Source organism: Rhinoraja longicauda, chromosome 9 (assembly GCF_053455715.1).
Source record: "Rhinoraja longicauda isolate Sanriku21f chromosome 9, sRhiLon1.1, whole genome shotgun sequence".
Taxonomy (NCBI): domain Eukaryota; kingdom Metazoa; phylum Chordata; class Chondrichthyes; order Rajiformes; family Arhynchobatidae; genus Rhinoraja; species Rhinoraja longicauda.
Genome location: NC_135961.1, coordinates 40,905,045 through 40,926,693, shown reverse-complemented (window position 1 = coordinate 40,926,693; position 21,649 = coordinate 40,905,045). Strand labels below are relative to the sequence as shown.

Here is a 21,649-nt window from a genome sequence, read left to right as displayed (position 1 = left end):
TCCATAATGTTTGGGACAAAGACCCATCATTTATTTATTTGCCTCTGTACTCCACAATTTGAGATTTGTAATAGAAAAAAATCACATGTAGTTAAAGTGCACATTCTCAGATTTTAACAAAGGCCATTTTTATACTTTTTGGTTTCACCATGTAGAAATTACAGCAGTGTTTATACATAGTCCCCCCATTTCAGGGCACCATAATGTTTGGGATCCAGCATTATGTAAATGAAAGTAGTCATGTTTAGTACTTTGTTGCATATCCTTTGCATGCAATGACGGCTTGAAGTCTGCAATTCTTGGACATCACCATTTGCTGGGTGTCTTCTCTAATGATGCTCTTCCAGGCCTGTATTGCAGCCATCTTTAGCTTATGCTTGTTTTGGGGGCTAGTCCCCTTCAGTTTTCCCTTCAGCATATAAAAGGCATGCTCAATTGGGTTCAGATCGGGTGATTGACTTGGCCACTCAAGAATTAACCATTTTAGAGTTTTGAAAAACTCCTTTATTGCTTTAGCAGTATGTTTGGGATCACATGCCTCTCCAAAAGTTTCTTAAATGCCACTATCGTATCTGTCTTCAACACCACCCCTTTCCATTCTAACGAATTGATGATGATGTACTCTCTTTCTCTCCCACTTGTGATGAAGGGTCCTTGATCTAAAATGCTGAGTCTGTCTCTCTTTAAACAAGTGATGCCTGACTTGCTGAGTATTCCTGGTTTTGTCTATTCCTGGTTTTATTTACGCTGGAAAGAGTGCAGGTACACTATTAATTAAAAACTGAGTAACATTTATCAACATTTTTTTCCTATCAATGCTACTCCCTCTTCTGTTTTGACAGTGAAAAGTCTCCTGCCGTACTCACTCTGTACCCATGATCGTGTTGTCAGCTACAGTTCCAACTCCATCGTTAAAATTGCCGACAACAAACTTGCTCGTCTTCAGTAAACCCAAGGAGCTGATTATTGACTTTAGAAGAGAAAGGTGGTGGAGAGAAACAACACTTCAAGTTCCTGGGTGTGCATATCTTTGGTAGTTGATCGTCGGCCCAGCACATTGATGCAATCATAAAGAAAGCCCATCAACACCTCTACTTAGTAGATTGAGATTAGTTTGTTGACAAATACTCTCTTGAACCTCCACAGTATGGTAGAGAGTATTTAGATTGCTTGCATCACAACCTGGTTTGCCATCTCGAATGTCCAGAATCATAGATTTCAAGATGTGGCGGACACTTCCCAGTCTATCACGGGTACTGACCTCCACCACATCAAAGGGACCTACAAGCGGCACGGTGGCGCAGTGGTAGAGTTACTGCCTTACAGCGAATGCAGCGCCGGAGATTCAGGTTCGATCCTGACTACGGGTGCTGTACTGTACGGAGTTTGTACGTTCTCCCCGTGACCTGCGTGGGTTTTCTCCGAGATCTTCGGTTTCCTCCCACACTCCAAAGACGTAAAGGTTTGTAGGTTAATTGGCTGGGCAAATGTTTTTTTTTTAAATTGTCCCTAGTGGGTGTAGGATAGTGTTAGTGTGCGGGGATCGCTGGGCGGCATGGACCCGGTGGGCCGAAGGGCCTGTTTCTGCGCTGTATCTCTAAAATTCTAAATCTACATGAGGCGCTGCCTCAAAAAGGCAGCCAGCGTCATCAAGGACCCTCGCCACCCTGGCCTTACTCTCATTTCACACCTATCCTGAGTAAAGTAGGAATAAAATGTTAGAGTAACTATGTTAGAGTCAGGCAGCATCTCTGGAGGACATGGATAGGTGCTGTTTTACGTCAGGACCTATCTTCAGACTGAATGTAGTGGGAGGAAAGCAGAAGAAAGCTGGAAGTGAGGAGGGCAGGACAAAGCCTAACAAGTGATAGGCGGATACAGGTGAGAAGGGGTTTTGATAGACAGATGGTTGGACAAAGGCCAGAAATGAAAAGACAAAAGGTGTGAGATAAGGATAGAAGAGCTGTAAATTGTGAAACCAGAGGAAGGAATGTAGTGGGAGGGGAGAAATAGATGCAAGTCCAGGTAGGGCACAGGTAAGAGGAGGGGGAAGGGTTAGTTACATACAATTTCTAATCATTCTAAAAATTTGAAGATCTTACCTTTTTAGAGATACTGCTGCTTACCATCACAAAAAAGTGCCGCTTATTTTCTTCCACTGGATTATTTAATTTTATATTCACACTAGGAACAACGAACATAAATCTGGATTCCCATAATAAAGATACAACAATTTGTAAGAATGGGGAAGTGAGCAATATCATTACTGCTAAAAGGTTGGCAAATAAAGAAGAATAGGAACTCCATTTATATTGCACTCTCACATATTGGATCTTTTTAAGGCAAATGCTTAAAGACAGAGTACATTTGCGGACGAGTTCACTAACATCTAATTTAGATGAATAATTGTTAGAGAGCTACGTCCAAGATGTTGGGATCCAGGCCCAGTTTTTAGAAGCCTGCAAATCTCCACTTGCACAGTCTGAGTCATTTCAGGTAAAGAAGCTATTTTTTTGATGGTTGTCATTTTAGTTCAAAGTCTCAAACTACCTATGAGAGGCGGTATATTGAATAATATTTGGAGGTATTTAGAACCTGAATTGTGTGTTGCCATCTGCAAGAGATGTTAGTGTAGCTTTGACGTCTGCTTGGAGAGGGGAAGGTTGTGGTTGCCTTTCCTGCTGTGGCATCCTACAACTTCAACGGGTGAAGTTGGCTCTGGCTGTTGGATTGGGGAGTGTGTTGCTATTACTGTTGACTATTTTGAGGCCTTGGCGCCTGGCCTCCAGTGTCTTGAATCGCATCCTGTCATGGTGCTTCACACCTGCCTGGAGATCCGTTTTCCACCTCCGTTGGTCCTCAGCCACTTCCCAGTTGTCAGTGCCAATGTTAAAATTTGCCATATCTCTTTTAATTGCTTTATTTTCCTTTTTACGTTTTTGTTCATCCCTTATCCAACTCATGTACCAATGATTTAAACATGATTCCATCTGAAAGAAATCTGATATTTTGGCTGACTGCCATCCCATTCCACTCAATGTGAGTTTACACCTTTCATCCTGACCTCGTGATCATCCTCATATTCAATTGCATTACCATTGGTGGTTGTCACTTTAGTGTCAATGTTTTAAGCTGTAATTCCTTCCAAAGATTTTGCATTTGCATTTCAGCTTTTAGATGCTTAATAAATTCTTAAGTTCTAGGATTCTAGGCAGAATCTAGGCAAATTCTCGGCAGAATGAGGCCATTCAGCCCATCAAGTCTACTCCGCCATTCAATTATTGGCTGATCTATCTTTCCCTCTCAATCCTATTCTCTTGCTTTCGCCCCATAACCCCTAACACCCTTGCTAATCAAGAATCTGTCAATCTCCGCCTTAAAAATATCCATTGACTTGGCTTCCACAGCCGTGGCATTGAATTCCACATATTCACCACCCTCTGACAAGGAATTCCTTCCCATCTCCTTTCTAAAGGTACGTCCTATTACTCTGAGGCTTTGGCCTCTGGTCCTAGACTCTCCCACTGGTGGAAACATCCACTCCGCATTCATTCTATCCAGGCCTTTCACTATTCGGTAAGTTTCAATGAGGTCCCCCTTATCCTTCTAAACTCCAGAGAGTAAAGGCCCAGTGCCTTCCCTCATCATATGTTAATCCAATAATTCCTGGGATCATTCTCATAAACCTCCTCTGGACCCTCTCCAGAGCCAGCACATCCTTCCTCAGATATGGTGCCCAAAACTGCTCACAATACTCCAAATGCCTAATGCCTTATAAAGCCTTACATCCCTGTTTTTGTATTGCAACCCTCTCAAAATAAATGCTAGCATTGCATTCACCTTCCTTACTACCGATTCAACTTGCAAATTAACTTTTTGGGAATCCTGCACCAGCACTCCCAAGTCCCTTTGCATCTATGATTTCTGAATTCTTTCCCCATTTAGAAATTAGTCTATGCCTTTATTCCTACTACCGAAATGCATGACTCTGCACGTTGTCATGCTGTATTCCATCCGTATTTCTCAGCCCACTCTGTCCTTCTGCAGAGTCCCTGCTTTCTCTACACTACCTGCCGCTCCACCTATCTTCGTATCTGCAAACTTGGCCACGAAGGCTTCAATTCCCTCATCCAAATCTGCACTGTGAAGAGTAGCGGCCCCAGCACCGACCCCTGTGGAACACTGTTAGTCATTGTAAGCCAACCAGAAAAAGCCTCCTTTATTGCCACTCTTCTCCCATCCAGGCAACCTGCTGTCCATGCTAGTATTTTCCCTCAGACACCATGGGCTCTCATCTTCTTTAGCAGTGTAACGTGTGGCACCTTATCAGCGGGCTTCTGAAAATCCAGTTAAACCACATCCACTGACTTTCGTTTGTGACCTATCCACCTTCAGACCGTTCAGCTTCCCAAGCACCTTCTCTTTAGCGACAGCCATTCCACTAACTTCCACCCATGACTCTATTGATTTTCCGCCACGTTGCTGGTGTGTTCCACTGTTTCGTAAAACCCACCTCGCTTTTGGTCATCAGTCCTAAGCTCGGTGCCAAATTTTATATAGAATTCTACCTGAAAGATACTTGTAACAGTTTGTTCCAGTAAAGATCAGCTATGATCGAATGGTGGTGCAGACTCTGTGGACCTTAATGGCCTGATTCTGGTCCTATGTCTTATGCTCCAAACAGAGGGCCAATTGTTAATAGATTTACAAAAGAAAAATAATGCTGCTTGGATTGATCAAAAGATACAGTATGGATTACTTAAGGATAGCGGAGTCAGGGGGTATGGGGAGAAGGCAAGAACGGGGTACTGATTGAGAATGATCAGCCATGATCACATTGAATGGCGGTGCTGGCTCGAAGGGCCGAATGGCCTCCTCCTGCACCTATTGTCTATTGTTTATTGGAAACAGACCCTCTGGCCCATCGACTTTATGTTGACCATCGATCACACGTTCACACTAGTTCTTCCACTTTTGCATGGAAAGATCTGCTGCGTCAACATTTAGGTCTCTGTCCAGAAATAAATAGGTACACGGGACCTTCCAAATTATTTAACATAAAAGCTTGTTCATAGGGTGAATGCCGAGTCTTTTACCCAGGGTAGGGGAATCAAAAATCAGATGACATAGGGCAATGTGCGCTGGTAGTGAGGTTTTACCACGGCGCAAGAAGGATCTGACTGGACGGGCCCTGCCCACCGCCAGCCAAGCCAGGTCTTGGTGCGTGTTGGCGAATTCTGGCGATGAGGCACAGTCTGCTCAGGGAACCACGCCACAGGATCCATCGATTCCTCCACCTCAGTGCATGGGGATGTTCAGATAAATCCTGCCTCCTCGACAGACGATCGTTCCTGTTGCTTGGTTTAGGCTCAACAGCGAGTAGAGATAAAGTTAGTGGACGGGAGGAGACGAATGTAAAGGTGGTCAGGCTGCGCTTCGCCGCGGAGTGCGGGTAGCTTAGCAACGGGTCCGTCGCGGCAAACCGCTCCGCCCCCCCCCCCCCCCGGTCCGTCCGGTAACCGGTTCCCCCGACAGCAACAGCCCGCGCCCCGGCAGTCCGACCCCGCCATGACGCGGGTGTGCAGCGAGGCGTTCGGCGCGCTGCCCGACGGCAGTCCCGTGGTCCGCTTCACGCTGCGCTCCAGTTCCATCACCCTCCGAGTCCTCTCCTTCGGCGCCATCGTGACCAGCCTGGAGACCGAGGACCGCGACGGGCGGGCGGCGGACCTCGTCCTAGGCTTCGACACCCTCGAAGGTGGGGCCCCGGCTACGGGACAGAGGCCTGCGCCGCTCGGGGGGGGGGGGCGGGTCCCAGGCAAATGTCCCCTTTACAGGGTCAGCGAGGTTCACAGCACAGAAACAGGCCCTTCGCCCCATCTTGTCCATGTTTACACAGTGGCCTGGTCTCATTCGCCTGCATTTGGCTCATATCCCTCGAAATCTGATCTGGATTTATCTGAAGAAGGGTCTCGAAACGTCACCCATTCCTTCTCTCCAGATATGCTGCCTGTCCCGCTGAGTTACTCCAGCATTTTGTGTCTATCTTCGATTTATCTGATACTTGGTTGATTGAGTCCCATTTGTCCAGGGGTGTTGAATGTCAGTATCCAACCTTTCCCTATAACTCGGGCCCAGGTAACATCCTGGTGAACCTCTTCTGCACCCTTTCCATCCTTCTACTATGTGAGCAACCATAACTGCACACAGTTCACCAACTGCACAAGTGTAGTTCACCAACCACTAGTGCAGCTGCATAATTATATTAGTTCTTTTTCAGTGGGATTAGGAATGGGCAATAAACAGCTATACAAGTCTTTAAAAAAAGTTAATGGCTCCCATTGCATAATTGAAAGAGCAAATTTCCTGGGTTTGAGTTATACGGAGAGGTTGGATATGCTGGGATTTTTTTATTTGCAGCGTAGGAGGGTGATCTTATTGAGGTGTACAAGATCATGAGGGGCATGGAGAAAGTGAACACTCACAATCTTTTTCTCAGCGTATAGGATATTGAAAGAGCATTTGGAAGGAATAACACTTTGAGTAGAGGGGTGGAAGAAGGAATAAACTGGGAGAATAAAAATATAACTTGAGACATTAAATTGTTAGGAACAAGAACATCAACTTGTTACAGTTAAACACAACAATTTTGTTGTCATGAGTAAGAAGGGTCCTGCCCAAAACGTCACCTATCCATGTTCTCCTGAAATGCTGCCTGACCCGCACTTACTCCAGCACTTTGTGTCTACCTTTGTTTTAATTGTGTTTGCAGGCTATATTAACAAGCATCCTTACTTTGGAGCAGTGATTGGCCGTGTTGCTAATCGAATCGCGCAAGGCAAGTTCAGTATTGATGGAAAAGATTATCAGCTGGCCATTAATAATGGGCCCAATAGTTTACACGGAGGCTTGAAAGGATTTGACAAGGTAAGACTTATTTATTACTAGAAAATCAGGCAATAGGTAGATTGGAGATATGAGGAAATGCAGTTGAAGTCTGAAGAAGAGTCCCAACCCAAAATATCACCTATCTATTTTCTCCAGAGAGGCTGCCTGACCCGCCAAATACTTTGAGTAAAAGCTGTGCAAATGTTTGTAAGAAGACTGTTGCCCCTCCCACTCCCCAGTCATCCCCAGCTTTATAGCAATGTGGACAGAATGTGACTGTACACGTAGTGTCATGTGATAGAAATGTGGCCAGTCTCTATCGAGGCTCTGTGAGAACCTATTCCTGGAGTCGTTGTGAAGGGGTAGCAAAAGATGTAAATGTCAGGCCACAGTGTTTGTAGCTTTGAGTCACTCTGAAAGGTTACAAGTACTGACGCAGTCGGTTCAACATGCACCCACCTGCGTTTACTCTCAGCTAGCGAGAAAATAATGTTCTTTCACGTCAAAGGAGCACTGCTGACACCAAGTGAACTGTAACCTTGAGTCAAACAGGGCCCTATGGCCCAACTCATACATGCTGACCAAGATGCCTCGTCTCATTAGTCCTACCTGCCCATGTTTGGCCCATATCCCATTAAACCTTTCCTATCCATATCCCTATCCAAGTGCCTTTTAAATGTTGTTATAGTACCTGCCTCAACTACCTCCTCTGGTATTTTGTTCCATATACCCACCACCCTTTGTGTGGAAAAAGTTGGCCTTTGGGTTCCTATTAAATCTTTCTCCTCTCACCTTAAGGGCGGCACAGTGGTGCAGCTGGTAGAACTGCTTCCTCATGGTGCCAGAGACCCGAGTTTGATCCTGACCTTGTGTGCTGTTTGTGTGGAATTTGCGTGTTTTCCCTGTGACCGCATGGGTTTTGTCCGGGTGCTCCGGTTTCCTCCCACATCCCAAACGTGCGGGTTTGTAAAAGTAGGATAACATAGAACACGTGTCAAAGGGTGATCAATGGTTGGTGTGGACTTGATGAGCTGAAGGGCCTGTTTCCATGTTGTATCTCTAACCTAAACAGTTCAGAATACTGTTGTTTATCGAGCGTAGAATGTCTTCATACAGTGTGAAGAAGTGGAGAGGTTGAAGAGAGGTAGCAGTGCGGGACAATTGTGTGCTGAGCTATAGAGATACGACACGATAGAACTTTATTTATCCCAGGAAGGAAATTGGTCTGTCAACAGTCATAAAACACAAGATACATGAAACATGAAATTAAAGTGACGTGGAAAGTCACTGGGGATGTGCAAAGATTGGGGAGGGGGAAGTGTAGCCCACGACAGAAGGGGGAGGAGTTGTACAGTTTGATTATAACAGGGAAAAAGGATCTCCTGTGGCGTTCTGTACTACAGACCGGTGGAACCAGAAGGTGCTCCTCAGGTTGACCAGTGTATCATGGAGAGGGTGAGCTGTATTGTCCAAGATGCTCTGCAGTTTAAGGAGCATCATCCTCTCCAAGACCACCTCCAGTGAATCCAACTCCACCCCCAGGACGGAGCCAAATGGGAACAGCTTAGATGGGGCATCTTCGTCAGCATGGATGAGTTGGGTCTGTTTCAGTGCTGTATGACTCATGTTATAAAAAGGAGTTCCAGGAACAGGCGGAGACAGTATTCAAAACCTCCCTTTGTATCTGCCTTGTGAAACCCAAGATTTGTTCAGATGCTGAAAAAAATCTTTTTGCTCATTAAACAGATATTCTTTAACTTTGCAAAGATTTAACAGTTGAAGCAAGTTTCTGTTAAAAGTATCTGCTGCTGAAGCGCAGGATCTGATCACACCTCACATGTCTGCACACATGGCATGGAAAATCTGCTAACAGTTAACCTGGCCCACTGGCTCTGGCGGTTGCTCACAAGATCTGTGTCAGAGATCACAGCTGTAGCCACAGGCGACAAACAGCAGTTCACGACCCAGAAGATGTAGTAGATAATCACACCGCTGCCTTCCTCTGCAGTGCAAACAGATTTGCAAGTGTCGGCATATTACATTTGCATCACAGTGTTGCATTGCATTGCAAAGAACAGATTGCAAAGCAAAATGAAAGCTTTCACTGTGGCTGTTAACAGTCAAATCAAGAGTGTTTAATTGTAAAAAAGAAAGACACAAAAGTGCTGGAGTAACTCAGCAGGTCAGGCAGCATCTACTAGCGTGCATAGGCTACGATTCAGATTGGGACCCTTTAGTCGTAAAAAAAGAATGGAAACGGGCCTTGCCGACTAAGATGTTTCATCTACATTAGCTCTATTCCCCATGTTTGACTCATATTACAATAGACAATAGGTGCAGGAGTAGGCCATTCAGCCCTTCGAGCCAGCACCGCCATTCAATGCGATCATGGCTGATCACTCTCAATCAGTACCCCGTTCCTGCCTTCTCCCCATACCCCCTCACTCTGCTATCCTTAAGAGCTCTATCCAGCTCTCTCTTGAAAGCATCCAACGAACTGGCCTCCACTGCCTTCTGAGGCAGAGAATTCCACACCTTCACCACTCTCTGACCGAAAAGGTTCTTCCTCATCTCCGTTCTAAATGGCCTACCCCTTATTCTTAAACTGTGGCCCCTTGTTCTGGACTCCCCCAACATTGGGAACATGTTTCCTGCCTCTAATGTGTCCAATCCCCTAATTATCTTATATGTTTCAATAAGATCCCCCCTCATCCTTCTAAATTCCAGTGTATACAAGCCCAATCGCTCCAGCCTTTCAACATACGACAGTCCCGCCATTCCGGGAATTAACCTAGTGAACCTACGCTGCACGCCCTCAAATTTGGAGACCAAAACTGCACACAGTACTCCAGGTGTGGTCTCACCAGGGCCCGGTACAACTGTAGAAGGACCTCTTTGCTCCTATACTCAACTCCTCTTGTTATGAAGGCCAACATTCCATTGGCTTTCTTCACTGCCTGCTGTACCTGCATGCTTCCTTTCATTGACTGATGCACTAGGACACGCAGATCTCGTTGAACTCCCCCTCCTCCTAACTTGACACCATTCAGATAATAATCTGCCTTTCTATTCTTACTTCCAAAGTGAATAACCTCACACTTATCTACATTAAACTGCATCTGCCATGTATCCGCCCACTCACACAACCTGTCCAAGTCACCCTGCAGCCTTATTGCATCTTCCTCACAATTCACACTACCCCCCAGCTTAATATCATCTGCAAATTTGCTAATGGTACTTTTAATCCCTTCGTCTAAGTCCAAACCTTTCCTAACCATGATCTGTTCAAATGACTTTTAAATGCTGTTATAGTACCTGCCTCAACTACCTCCTCCAGCAGCTCGTTCCATATACCAACTGCCCTCTGAATGAAAAACTTGCCCCGGGTTCCTATTAAATCTTTCCCCTCTCATCTTAAACATATGTCCTCTTGTTCATGATCGATATATCTGAATCTTTTTTAATAAAACATTGATATTGTAAAGGAATGTGACGAAAAGAAAACTGCAGATGCTGGTTTAAATCAAAGGTAGACACAAAATGCTGGAGTAACTCAGTGGGTCAGGCAGCATCTCTGGAGAGAAGGAATGGGTGACGTTTTGGGTCGAGACCCATTGTAAAGGTGCACTAATGGAAGGATTTTATCTGTGACCATTTCAGTGAGCTAGTCCAGTATTCAGGTACTTTCATGCTCATTTGAAGTTGCTAAGACTTTCAGAAGAAACTTAATAAGATTCCCAGCTCACAGTCCTCTACCCACAGCAGGCTGGAAAGGCTGCAACTGCAACAACTGAAAGTGAAACCGAGAAACTTGGTGAGATAGGATATCACGGGGAAAAGGTGGGTGAGTGAGGTAGAAGTGCTGATCAATATTTAGTTTAGTTTATTGTTGTCACATGTACAGAGATAGAGTAAATGTTTGTGCTGCGTGCGATTCAGTCAAATCACCCAGACATGAGTATAATAGATCCTCTTCTGGAACAGCATGTAGAGAGTTGCCATGTCCCAGCGCCATCTTGCAAGTTCCATGTCTCTGAAAAGTCCGATTTTGGCCCAAGGAGATGTGCATTTTCTCACTTTAAGGCCCGGTGTTCTGGCGGCACTGGATCGATGGAGTTGGGGTCAGCCTGGCCCAGCACAATGCCGTCTGCTCCTTCCACTGCTGCTCCGTGCAGCTGCCACAGACTGTGCTCGATCCGCTTGGCCACCCGGCTGCTGTAAGGCCGTCTGCGGCTGCCACTGCCAATATCACCACCCCGTGACCACCGCAAACACGCCGACCAAGCAGCCGCACGTCTACTTCCGTGCACTGAGGTTGTTGTGTCCCACTTCCCAAGCCGATCGCGTAACTTTAGGACATTTTCCGAGAGTGCAGGAGGTGAGGGCGCGGACCATTCAACACCACTGACTTTCTGCACCATCTTCCACCGCTGCCATCTAGGAGTTGGGTGATCTGATTCGCTGGTGGAATGGGCACAAGGGGCTGAAGGACTGCATCTTCATTAGATCCAATCAATGTTGCTCAGTCATTTTTAGACTGGCATGGTTTTTTCCCCCAGGGTAGGGGAATCAAGAACCAGAGGATGTAGGTTTATGATTAGATAGGAAGATTTAATAGGAACCTGAGGAATAACTTTTTCACACAGGGTGGTAGCAAGCTGCCAGAGGAGGTAGTTGAGGCAAGTACCATAACAGCATTTAAAAGACATTTAGGCAACCACATGGATAGGAAAGGTTTAGAGGAATATGGGACTGGTATGGGCAAATGGGACTAGCTTAGATGGTGAATCTTGGTTGGCATGAATGAGTTGGGTTGAAGGACCTGTTTCCGCGTTGTATGACTTTATGATTAATTTTGATTATTTAATTCTTCTGGTTAATGCATCCTTGATGAATTAATTTTCATTGTAGGTCCTCTGGACACCTGAAATCCTGCCAAATGGAGTGGCGTTTTCGATGACTAGTGTTGATGGTGATGAGGGGTACCCTGGGGAGCTGAAGGTCCGGGTGACGTATGAGTTGAATGGAGAAGAGCTGTCGATTAACTACAGGGCCAAGACCTCCAAGACCACACCTGTGAACTTGACCAACCATTCCTATTTCAATCTAGCCGGACATGTACGATCTATTGTTTTAATAGCTGACAAGTAATGGAGTTGGTATTGGAATTGTTTATTATTGTCACCTGTACAGAGATACAGTGAAAAACTTTTGTTTGCGTGCTATCTAGTCAAACACGAGTTTGACGAGTACAATTAAGCCGTCAGGCAGCATCTCAGGAGAACATGGATAGGCAAAGTTTTGGGTCGGAACCCTTCCGAATTGTTTCCTCAAGTACAATTGGTAGTGCAAAGAGAAAAATACCATAGTGCAGAATATAGTGTTACAGTTACAGAGAAAAGTGCACCGTCTGGAATGAGGTAGGTTGGAAGATCAAGGCAACACCCTAACTTGTGGGATGACCATTCCGTAGTCTGATAACAGCAGGGAAGAATCTGTTCCTTTATCTGGGTGCACGCTTTCAAGTTTTTGTACCGTCTGCTGGACAGGAACAGGGAGAAGAGGGAATGACCGGGATGGGACTAGTCTTTGATTATGTTGGCTGCTTTTCCAAGGCAGATGGAGTTGATGCGGAGTTTGGGACAAAGGAGGCATGGGATGGTAGGAGGCCAGACTTATAGAGATGCAGGTTTCTCCAGAGCCGGCAGAGATGCCATGCTAGGGAGGGACGAGGTAGTGAACGTCAAAATTAGATGAAATGCATCTTCTGTTAGGGATGTAGCTCTAAAAGTTCTATCTTCAATATTTCTCTCACCTACCCAATCTAGGGAACCCCCACAATCTATGACCATGAGGTTTCAATCGAAGCAGAGAGCTACCTGCCGGTGGATAAGACATCAATTCCAACTGGTAAGTATATACATGAGGTACTTGCTCATCTTTCATTGTCTAACACAGAACTGTCAAAGGGCAGAGAAACGGAATGTTGAAAATATTACATTAAATTGGAGCTAATCATGGCCTTGTCTTAGTTTAGATTTAGGTTTATTATGTCACGTGTACCAAGGTACAGTGAAAAGCTATGTTTTGCATGCTCTCAAAACAGATCAGATATACCATATGTGAATACAACAATCAAATATAACTCAAGTACTCATAGGCAGAGCAAAGGGTGTAGAATATATTTCTCAGCATTGTAGGACATCTGTTTCAAAGACAAAGTCCAGTATCCGCAATGGGGTAGAGGTGAATCGAACAGTACCCTAGCTTATGGAAGGACTATTCAGAACCCATATAACAGAGGGGGGGAACTTGTTCCTGAGTCTAGTTTTGCAGTATTGCCTATTTAGCCATAGAAGGCTGCGGAGGCCAAGTCAGTGGATATTTTTAAGGCAGAGATAGATAGATTCTTGATTAGTACAGGTGTCAGAGATTATGGGGAGAAGGCAGGAGAATGGGGTTAGGAGGGAGAATGGGGTTAGGAGGGAGAGATAGATCAGCCATGATTGAATGGCAGGTGAGACGATGGGCCGAATGGTCCAATTCTACTCCTATCACATGACCTTATGACCTAAAGGCAGATATGATCAGTATTTCATGGAGGAATAAAGAACTGCAGATGCTGGAATCTTAAGTAAAACACAAAGTACAGGAGTAAATAGATATAGCTCAGATGGGATCATTGTGGTGGTCAGCTTGGGCAAGCTGTGCCAAAGGGCCTGTTCCCGTGCTCTATGATTCACTGGATCAATACCTGAGATGGCAGATTGTCAAATGAGAGAATGCACATACCACTTTGAACTTAGAATGAAGCATAAAAAGCTTTCAAATGAAGGTTATTTAATACCAATGGCCTTTTGAGGGGATAAACATATTATAACATACTGAGAATGCTTTGCTTTGAAAGTTTAATTGATTTGCATGTATGTACCATTTTTAAGGCCTCAGCAACTGGAAGTCATTTGATGTATAATTACTGATGTGACAAAGGGTACATGGCAGAAGAACATCCAGAAGCCAGTTTAAACAGCATAGCTTCCATAACAGCTAAAAAAAAGTGCAGGAGTAACTCAGTGGGTCAGGTAGCATCCCTGGAGAACATGGATAGGTGATGGTGATGGTTCGAGCCGGGACCCTTCTTCAGACTTATTGTGGTGGGGGGAGAAAGCAGTTAGAGAGGTGGTGGGGGCAGGTCACACTTTGCATCTCCTCCATTCCAGCTTTCATAATGGCTGCTAGATGGTAACCAGATCTTTTACTGCGATGTTTGCTGAGACAGCTTTGGCTTGGACTGGTGAGAACCTGCCTACTGTTCATCGACACACCACATGGGAGCAGGGCAGACACCGTTTGTGTCAAGGGAAACATTATTGTAGGCGTTCCATGGCAATTTGACAGATGCCATTTTGTTCCATGTTACAGAAGATAAACGGATGGTGGAGTACTTTAACACATGTTTCTGGTTTCTAAAGGTGAAATTGCCTCGGTGGTGAATACTTATTTTGATCTGAGAAATCCTGTTGTGCTTGGAAACCACATTAAGAATAAGCTAACTGAAGGCTTTGACCACAATTTCTGCCTGAGCTTGTCCAAGCAACGGTCTCCTTGTGCAAGGTAACCAGCCCAATGAAATAAATTATCAGTCTTCGAGCCATACAGCACAGAAACTGGCCCAACTTGCCCATACTGACCCATGCGCTAGGCCCACCAGCCCACGTCTGGCCCATCTCCCTCTAAACGTTTCCTATCAATGCACCTGTCCAAGTGTCTTAAATGTTGTTATAGTACTTGCCTCAACTTCCTCCTCTGGCATCTCGTTCCATGTACCCACCATCCACTGTATGAAAAAGTTCCTCTGGTTCCTATTAAATCTTTCCTCTCACCATAAACCTATGTCTTCTGGTTCTTGATTACTCTACCCTGGATAAAAGGTTGTGCATTTACCCTACCTCATGATTTAATGCAGCTCTCTAAGATGAGCACTCAGGCTCCTGCACTCCAAGGAATAAAGTCCTAGAATTTATAATCCTGAATTTAGAAGTGTAACAACATATTTTCTGATTGGTTTTGTCCACATTTATGCATTTTTGTGCATTTGCAAACATGTAATTCTGTCCACTATTAATAAAAAAGTAATCATGTCTTAAATATAAAATTATATAAATATAAAAATAGACTGGAAGGAAAGACAAAAATGAATTCTTGCAAGCATTGTATCTGAAGTTCCAAAGCAGTGATGTTACAAGGCTTATGTGGTGGTCGTGTTATAATTCCATTGATCTCCTCACAAGGCAGGTTATGTTCCATGCTTTGACTTCCAGCCCAAGCTCCGCTGACAGGTTTAAGGGAGGGATGCAGGTAATGAATGCAGTTTGCAGTTGTATACCTCCTCTCACTTGCCCAGACATAGAAATATCAAAGTGCTGAAGTGCTCAAACGTTTTCAGACTGCTCCCAAATGGTTAGCAACTGGGAGCTCCAGCAAGCCTTGGTGGACAGAAAACAAGTTTTTGGAGAAACAGTCGTTAACCATTTTAACTCCCCTTCCCATTCCCGTACTGACCTTTCTATCCTGGGCCTGCTGCATGGCCAGAATAAGGCCACATGTAAACTAGAGGAACAGCACTTCATATTCTGTTTGGCCAGCTTACAGCCCAATGGTGTGAACATTGAAGTCTCCAATTTCAATTAAGACCCCCAACCCCCTCCTATTTATTTGATGTTCCACCCCAACCCCTCCTTGGTTTGCTCCTATTTCACCCCCCCCCCCCCCCCAACCCCTCCTTGGTTTGCTCCTATTTCATCCCCCCCCCCCCATCCATCTCTTTCCCCATTCCAGATAAAACAGTCTCCACATTGCCAGTCAATTCTGTATGCCTCCTAGTTACAATTGGCCGGGTACTACATTCCCCTCCTCTGACCGCTCTCCTACATTTCCCTATTATTCCCCCTTTTTCCTTTCCACCCATATCCTTCCCTCTGGCTATACATTTCACACAAAGAGCAAAGGGTAGGAATAAACAGGTCCTTTTCAGAATGGCAGGCAGTGGTGAGTGGAGGCTCGGTGCTGAGGCCGCAACTATTTATAATATATATTAACGATTTGGATGATGGAATTAGAAGTAACACTAGCAAATTTGCAGATGACACAAAGCTGGGTGGCAGTGTGAACTGCAAAGAGGATGTTAGGAGGTTGCAGGGTGACTTGGACAGGTTGAGTGAGTGGGCAGATGCAGTATATTGTAGATAAATGTGAGATTATCCACTTTGGCGGCAAAAACAAGGAGGCAGATTGTTATCTCAACGGTGTCAGATTAGGTAAAGGGGAGGTGCAACGAGACCTGGGTGTCCTTGTACACTAGTCACTGAAAGTAAGTGTGCAGGTACAGCAGGCAGTGAAGAAAGCTAATGGCAGGTTGGCCTTCGTAACGAGAGGATTTGAGTACAGGAGTAGAGGTCCTTCTGCAGTTGTATAGGGACCTGGTGAGACCACATCTGGAGTATTGTGTGCAGTTTTGGTCACCTAATTTGAGGAAGGACATCCTTGCTATTGAGGCAGTGCAGCTTAGGTTCACGAGGTTAATCCCCAGGATGGCGGGATTGGTGTATAAGATTGGAAAGACTGGGCTTGTATTCACTGGAGTTTAGAAGGATGAGAGGGGATCTTATAGACATATAAAATTATAAAAGGACTGGACAAGCTAGATGCAGGAAAAATGTTCCCAATGTTGGGGGAGTCCAGAACCAGAAGCCACAGTCTTAAGAATAACGGGGAGGCCATTTAAAACTGAGGTGAGAAGGAACTTTTTCACCCAGAGAGTTGTGAATTTGTGGAATTCTCTGCCACAGAAGGCAGTGGAGGTCAATTCACTGGATGAATTTAAAAGAGAGTTAGATAGAGCTCTAGGGGCTAGTGGAATCAAGGGATATGGGGAGAAGGCAGGCACAGGTTACTGATTGTGGATGATCAGCCATGATCACAATGAATGGCGGTACTGGCTCGAAGGGCCAAATTGCACCTATTTTCTATGTTTCTACATCCTCTTTTCTCCTTATCTGACACCATTTTATTGAGCCTTTGTGAGTTACTTCACCCATCTTCCAATCACCCCGTCACCTGTGTCCACCTATCACTTTCCAGGCTTTCTTCCCCCCTTACTCCAATCAGTGTGAAGAAGGGTCACCTGTCCATTCCCTCCACGGATACTGCCTGCCCTGCAGAGTTTCACCAGCACTCTGTGTTGTGCTTTAAGATTACAGACTCTGCAGTTCCTTGTTTCTCCCAACCTCTTTCAGTTTCCCATGTCCAGGCCATAAACCATCAGAGGCAGGCAGTGAATCTCCTCAAGGCGTATGGGGAATTTCCTCAAAGCTGGGGGAATAAATGTTAAACTGGTATCTGATAAATCGGTAGAAAGGAAGGCAAATGCAATGTTAGCATTTATTTCGAGAGGACTAGAATATAAAAACAGGGATGTAATGCTAAGGCTTGATAAAGCACTTGTCAGATCGCATTTGGAATATTGTGGGCTGTTTTCGGCTCCATATCTTAGGTGGGATGTGTTGGCATTAGAGTGGGTCCAGGGGTTTACAAGAATGAACCCGGGGATGACTGGGTTATTATATGATGAGTGTCTGATGGCATTGGGCCTGTACTCGCTGGAGTTTAAGGATGAGGGGGGGAACCTCATTGAAACTTACCAAATAGTGAAAGGCCTAGATAAAAAGCTAATGGCACGTTGGCCTTCATAACGAGAGGATTTCAGTATAGGAGTAAAGAGGTTCTTCTGCAGTTGTATAGGGCCCTGGTAAGACCACATCTGGAGTATTTTGTGTACAGTTTGTCTTCTAATTTGAGGAAGGACATCCTTGTAATTGAGGCAGTGCAGCGTAGGTTCACGAGATTGAGCCCTGGGATGGCGGGACTGTCATATGAGGAAAGATTGAAAAGACTAGGCTTGTATTCACTGGAGTTTAGAAGGATGAGAGGGGATCTTATAGAAACATATACAATTATAAAAGGACTGGATAAGCTAGATGCAGGAAAAATGTTCCCAATGTTGGGCGAGGCCAGGCAGGCACGGGTTATTGATTGTGGACGATCAGCCATGATCACAATGAATGGCTCAAAGGGCCGAATGGCCTCCTCCTGCACTTATTTTCTATGTCACAACCTCAGAATAAAAGGAGGTACCTTTAGAAAGATGAGGAGAAATTTCTTTAGAGAGTGGTGAATCTGGAATTCATTGCCACAAACGGCTGTGGAGATTGTCTTTGGGTATTTTTCAAAGAAATTGACAGATTCTTGATTAGTACAGGTGTCAGGGGTTATGAGAAGGCAGGAGAATGGGGTTGAGAGTGATAGATCAGCCATGATTGCATGGCTGAATAGACGATGGGCTGATTGGCCTATAACTTATTAACATAAACATCCTGCAGAACTTCTGTGAGCATGTGTTGACAGGGTTTACCATCGGCCGAGTGGCAGACTGCTGGAGATGGAGACGACACAGCCAGGAATTCAGTTCTACACTGCCAACTTTCTTGACGGGAGCTTGAAGGGGAAGGGAGGAGCTTTATATCCTAAGCATTCTGCTTTTTGCCTGGAAACCCAGAACTGGCCTGACGCTGTCAACAAGGTAAGTTTCTGGCTGTGAGAGGGTGGGGGAGCACCAAGTATTGAGAACATTTAGAATTTTGTTTGACCAATGTATTATCCAAAATAATCGCCTTTTTATTTTCATTTTTGTTTCTGTACACTTAACTGCTGAGGTGAAGAATATTGACTTGTTACAAAGATGTTTTGCATATTTTGACTTTCATAGTCCTTCAGCACACTGATGGATAAATGGAACGAGCTGCCAGTTGAGTCAGGTACTATAATAATATTTAAATGACTCTTGGACAAGTAGATGGAAGGTTTAGAGTGTTATGGGCCAAATGTGGGAAGGTTGGACTAGCTTGGATGGGGCATCTTGGTCGGCATGGACAGGTTGGGCTGAAGGGACTGCTTCTGTGCTGTATGTGTCTGACACAAAAACAGGCCTTTCAGCTCAACACGTCCTTGCTGACCAAGGTGCCCCATCTACACTAGTCCCATTTTCCTACGTTTCCCCATATCCCTCTAAATCTTATACACCAATGTACCTGTCCACCTGTCCTTTAAATGTTGTTATAGTAGTTGCCTCAACTACCTCACCTGCTTTCACTTCTCCCAACCCACAATCATGTTGTAATGGCAGTTTCTACACCATCTCGAAATCCCACTTCGATAGCCATTACTTCTCGGGGATGAAATGTCGTCATAGCTTACGCACACGTCGCACCCTGATATGACAAAACGAATCTTCCAAACTTCTTTTCTTCATTAATTGGTTTTATTAAAGTAGCACAGACCATAGAGTAATTCATCAGTTTCCGTACTTTATCAACTGTTTCTTCTTCTAACAATTTCTAGAAATCTTGCAGTTATTACCGTATGGTTCTTACAAATATAGATGATACAAGCGTATGGTACGAGCGTGTGGTAAAGAACTGTATGCTCACCATCCTCCGAGTCTAAACTGACCCACAACCTCTGTCGACACGCTAGCCTCCTCCCATCTAGACACTCCCCATTACGCATTAAGTCACACCCACAAGCAGGCAAAAAAAGACATAAACTAGAAATATTAAAACATAGCCATAACACAATGACAATAACTGAATTAAGCATAAATGGTTCCAACACGTCCTTGCTGACCAAGGTGCCCCATCTACACTAGTCCCATTTTCCTACGTTTCCCCTATCCCTCTAAATCATATACACCAATGTACCTGTCCACCTGTCCTTTAAATGTTGTTATAGTAGTTGCCTCAACTACCTCCCCTGCTTCCACTTCTCCCAATACATTAATCTCCCAACCCACAATCATGTAACTACACTTAAGTGAATGCAATCATTCCGCACTGTATTCGTAAGACCCACAAACACATTTGAATACACTAAAACATCATTCAGAAATTGTTTGAAGTAGTTACACATAGAGCCCAGCAGGTGAGCTAGACCACTGATGATTTCAAATATTTTGGTATTGCAGAAGAAATTCCCAGATGTGCTACTGAGACCCTGTGAGGAATATAATCACACAACCTGGCTCAAGTTCTCTGTTGTAAAACAGTAATGTAAGCAGCTACATGTAATGCCTTCATTGAATAAAAATACTTTGATGATGGGAAAATATTCACTTGGATGGCGTGGGTTTGATGAGGCGAGAAACGATTTAACACTTTAACAACACACTTGTGTCTATCAGAGGGAGCATTTGTGCAGATGTGCCAACCTTAGTGGCAATGTCTCTACTTCAGGGCATTGCATAAGAAAGGTTCCTCTAAATAAAATGCTCTCCATATGAATTACTGCAGGAAATCAGCAGTCAGTAGTGTTACTGGATATTTGCTTGAACCAAAATAAAATAATTTTAGTCAAAATATTGGACGTTTTGCAATTTGAAGCAATTTTAGATTTGAGTAACTTTGCAGTTTGTAGATTCTATCAGTTTTTTGTAGTTAATTCAAGCAGTTTTGAAATACAATACAATACAAACTTGATTGTCATTGTGCAGTGGACAAGTACAGAGACAACGAAATGCAGTTAGCATCTTAACCAGAGTGCATGTGATGTAATAGTAAAACATATAATATATACATATATGCACAGTGGTGGTAGTGGAAATTCCGGTGAGCAAGATCAGTCACTGATGGGAGGAGTGCCCGAGGGGGGGTGGGGGAGGGATGGCAGCAATCACCGAAGCGCAGAGTTAAGTAACGTAACGACCGCAGGAAAGAAGCTGTTCCTGAACCTGCAGGTCCGGGAACGGAGAGACCTGTAGCGCCTCCCAGATGGGAGGAGGATAAACAATCTGTGGTTGGGGTGAGAGCTGACCTTGACGATGCAGCGCGCCCTTCGCAGGCATCGCCTACTCTGGATAGACTCGATGGAGGGGAGTGAGGAACTGGTGATGCGTTGGGCAGTTTTCACCACCCTCTGCAGTGCTTTCCGGTCGGAGACAGAGCAGTTGCCATACCATACATACTGTGCTACAGTTAGTAAGGATGCTCTCGATAGTGCAGCGATAGAAGTTCACCAGAATCTGAGGAGACAGATGGACCTTCTTTAGTCTCCTCAGGAAGAAGAGACGCTGGTGAGCCTTCTTGATCAGTGTTGAGGTATTGTGGGTCCAAGAGAGGTCATCAGAAATGTTGACACCCAAGAACCTGAAACTGGAAACACGCTCCACCTCCGTCCCGTTAATATGGATGGGGGTGTGCGTACCACCCCTAGTCCTTCTGTAGTCCACAATGAGCTTCTTGGTGTTAAGGACCAGGTTGTTGTCAGCGCACCAACGTCTTAGATTGTGTAACATTGTAATAATTCTTTCAATGGCTTTGAATTTACATCAAGACTTTTTAAAATGATATCTCCGCTGTGCAAATGATATTCCTGCATCACAAATCAGTACCTTCATACATGGTAATTTGAACAAGAGCATGAATGAATGAAGTGACAATTTGAATTTTCTCTCGTAACTTTTTCAAATAGTCATACAACTTGGTAACATGGCCTTTGGCCCAACTTGCATATGCCGACCGAGATGCCTATAGTACCACCTACCTGCGTTTCGCCCATATCAATAGACAATAGGTGCAGGAGGAGGCCATTCGGCCCTTCGCGCCAGCACCGCCATTCAATATGATCATGGCTGATCATTCTCAATCAGTACCCT

The 21,649-nt window shown here is 44.7% G+C and overlaps 1 protein-coding gene across 2 annotated transcripts in view; it reads left to right on the top strand.

The window, feature by feature from the left end:
• The window catches only part of galm (galactose mutarotase), a 31,904-nt gene extending 11,798 nt beyond the window's left edge, over positions 1-20,106 (top strand). The window contains exons 1-7 of one of the 2 annotated variants that reach the window (XM_078405287.1): positions 5,534-5,755; positions 6,770-6,924; positions 11,797-12,003; positions 12,714-12,795; positions 14,358-14,499; positions 18,349-18,523; positions 19,964-20,106. In XM_078405287.1, coding sequence (XP_078261413.1) covers positions 5,569-5,755; positions 6,770-6,924; positions 11,797-12,003; positions 12,714-12,795; positions 14,358-14,499; positions 18,349-18,523; positions 19,964-20,047 — 1,032 coding nt within the window. In that variant the 5' untranslated portion in view covers positions 5,534-5,568 and the 3' untranslated portion in view covers positions 20,048-20,106. Of the gene's footprint in view, positions 1-5,533; positions 5,756-6,769; positions 6,925-11,796; positions 12,004-12,713; positions 12,796-14,357; positions 14,500-18,348; positions 18,524-19,963 lie in introns of those variants that run through there. The other variant, XM_078405288.1, reaches the window with a different exon arrangement.
• Positions 20,107-21,649: the final 1,543 nt, after the last annotated feature.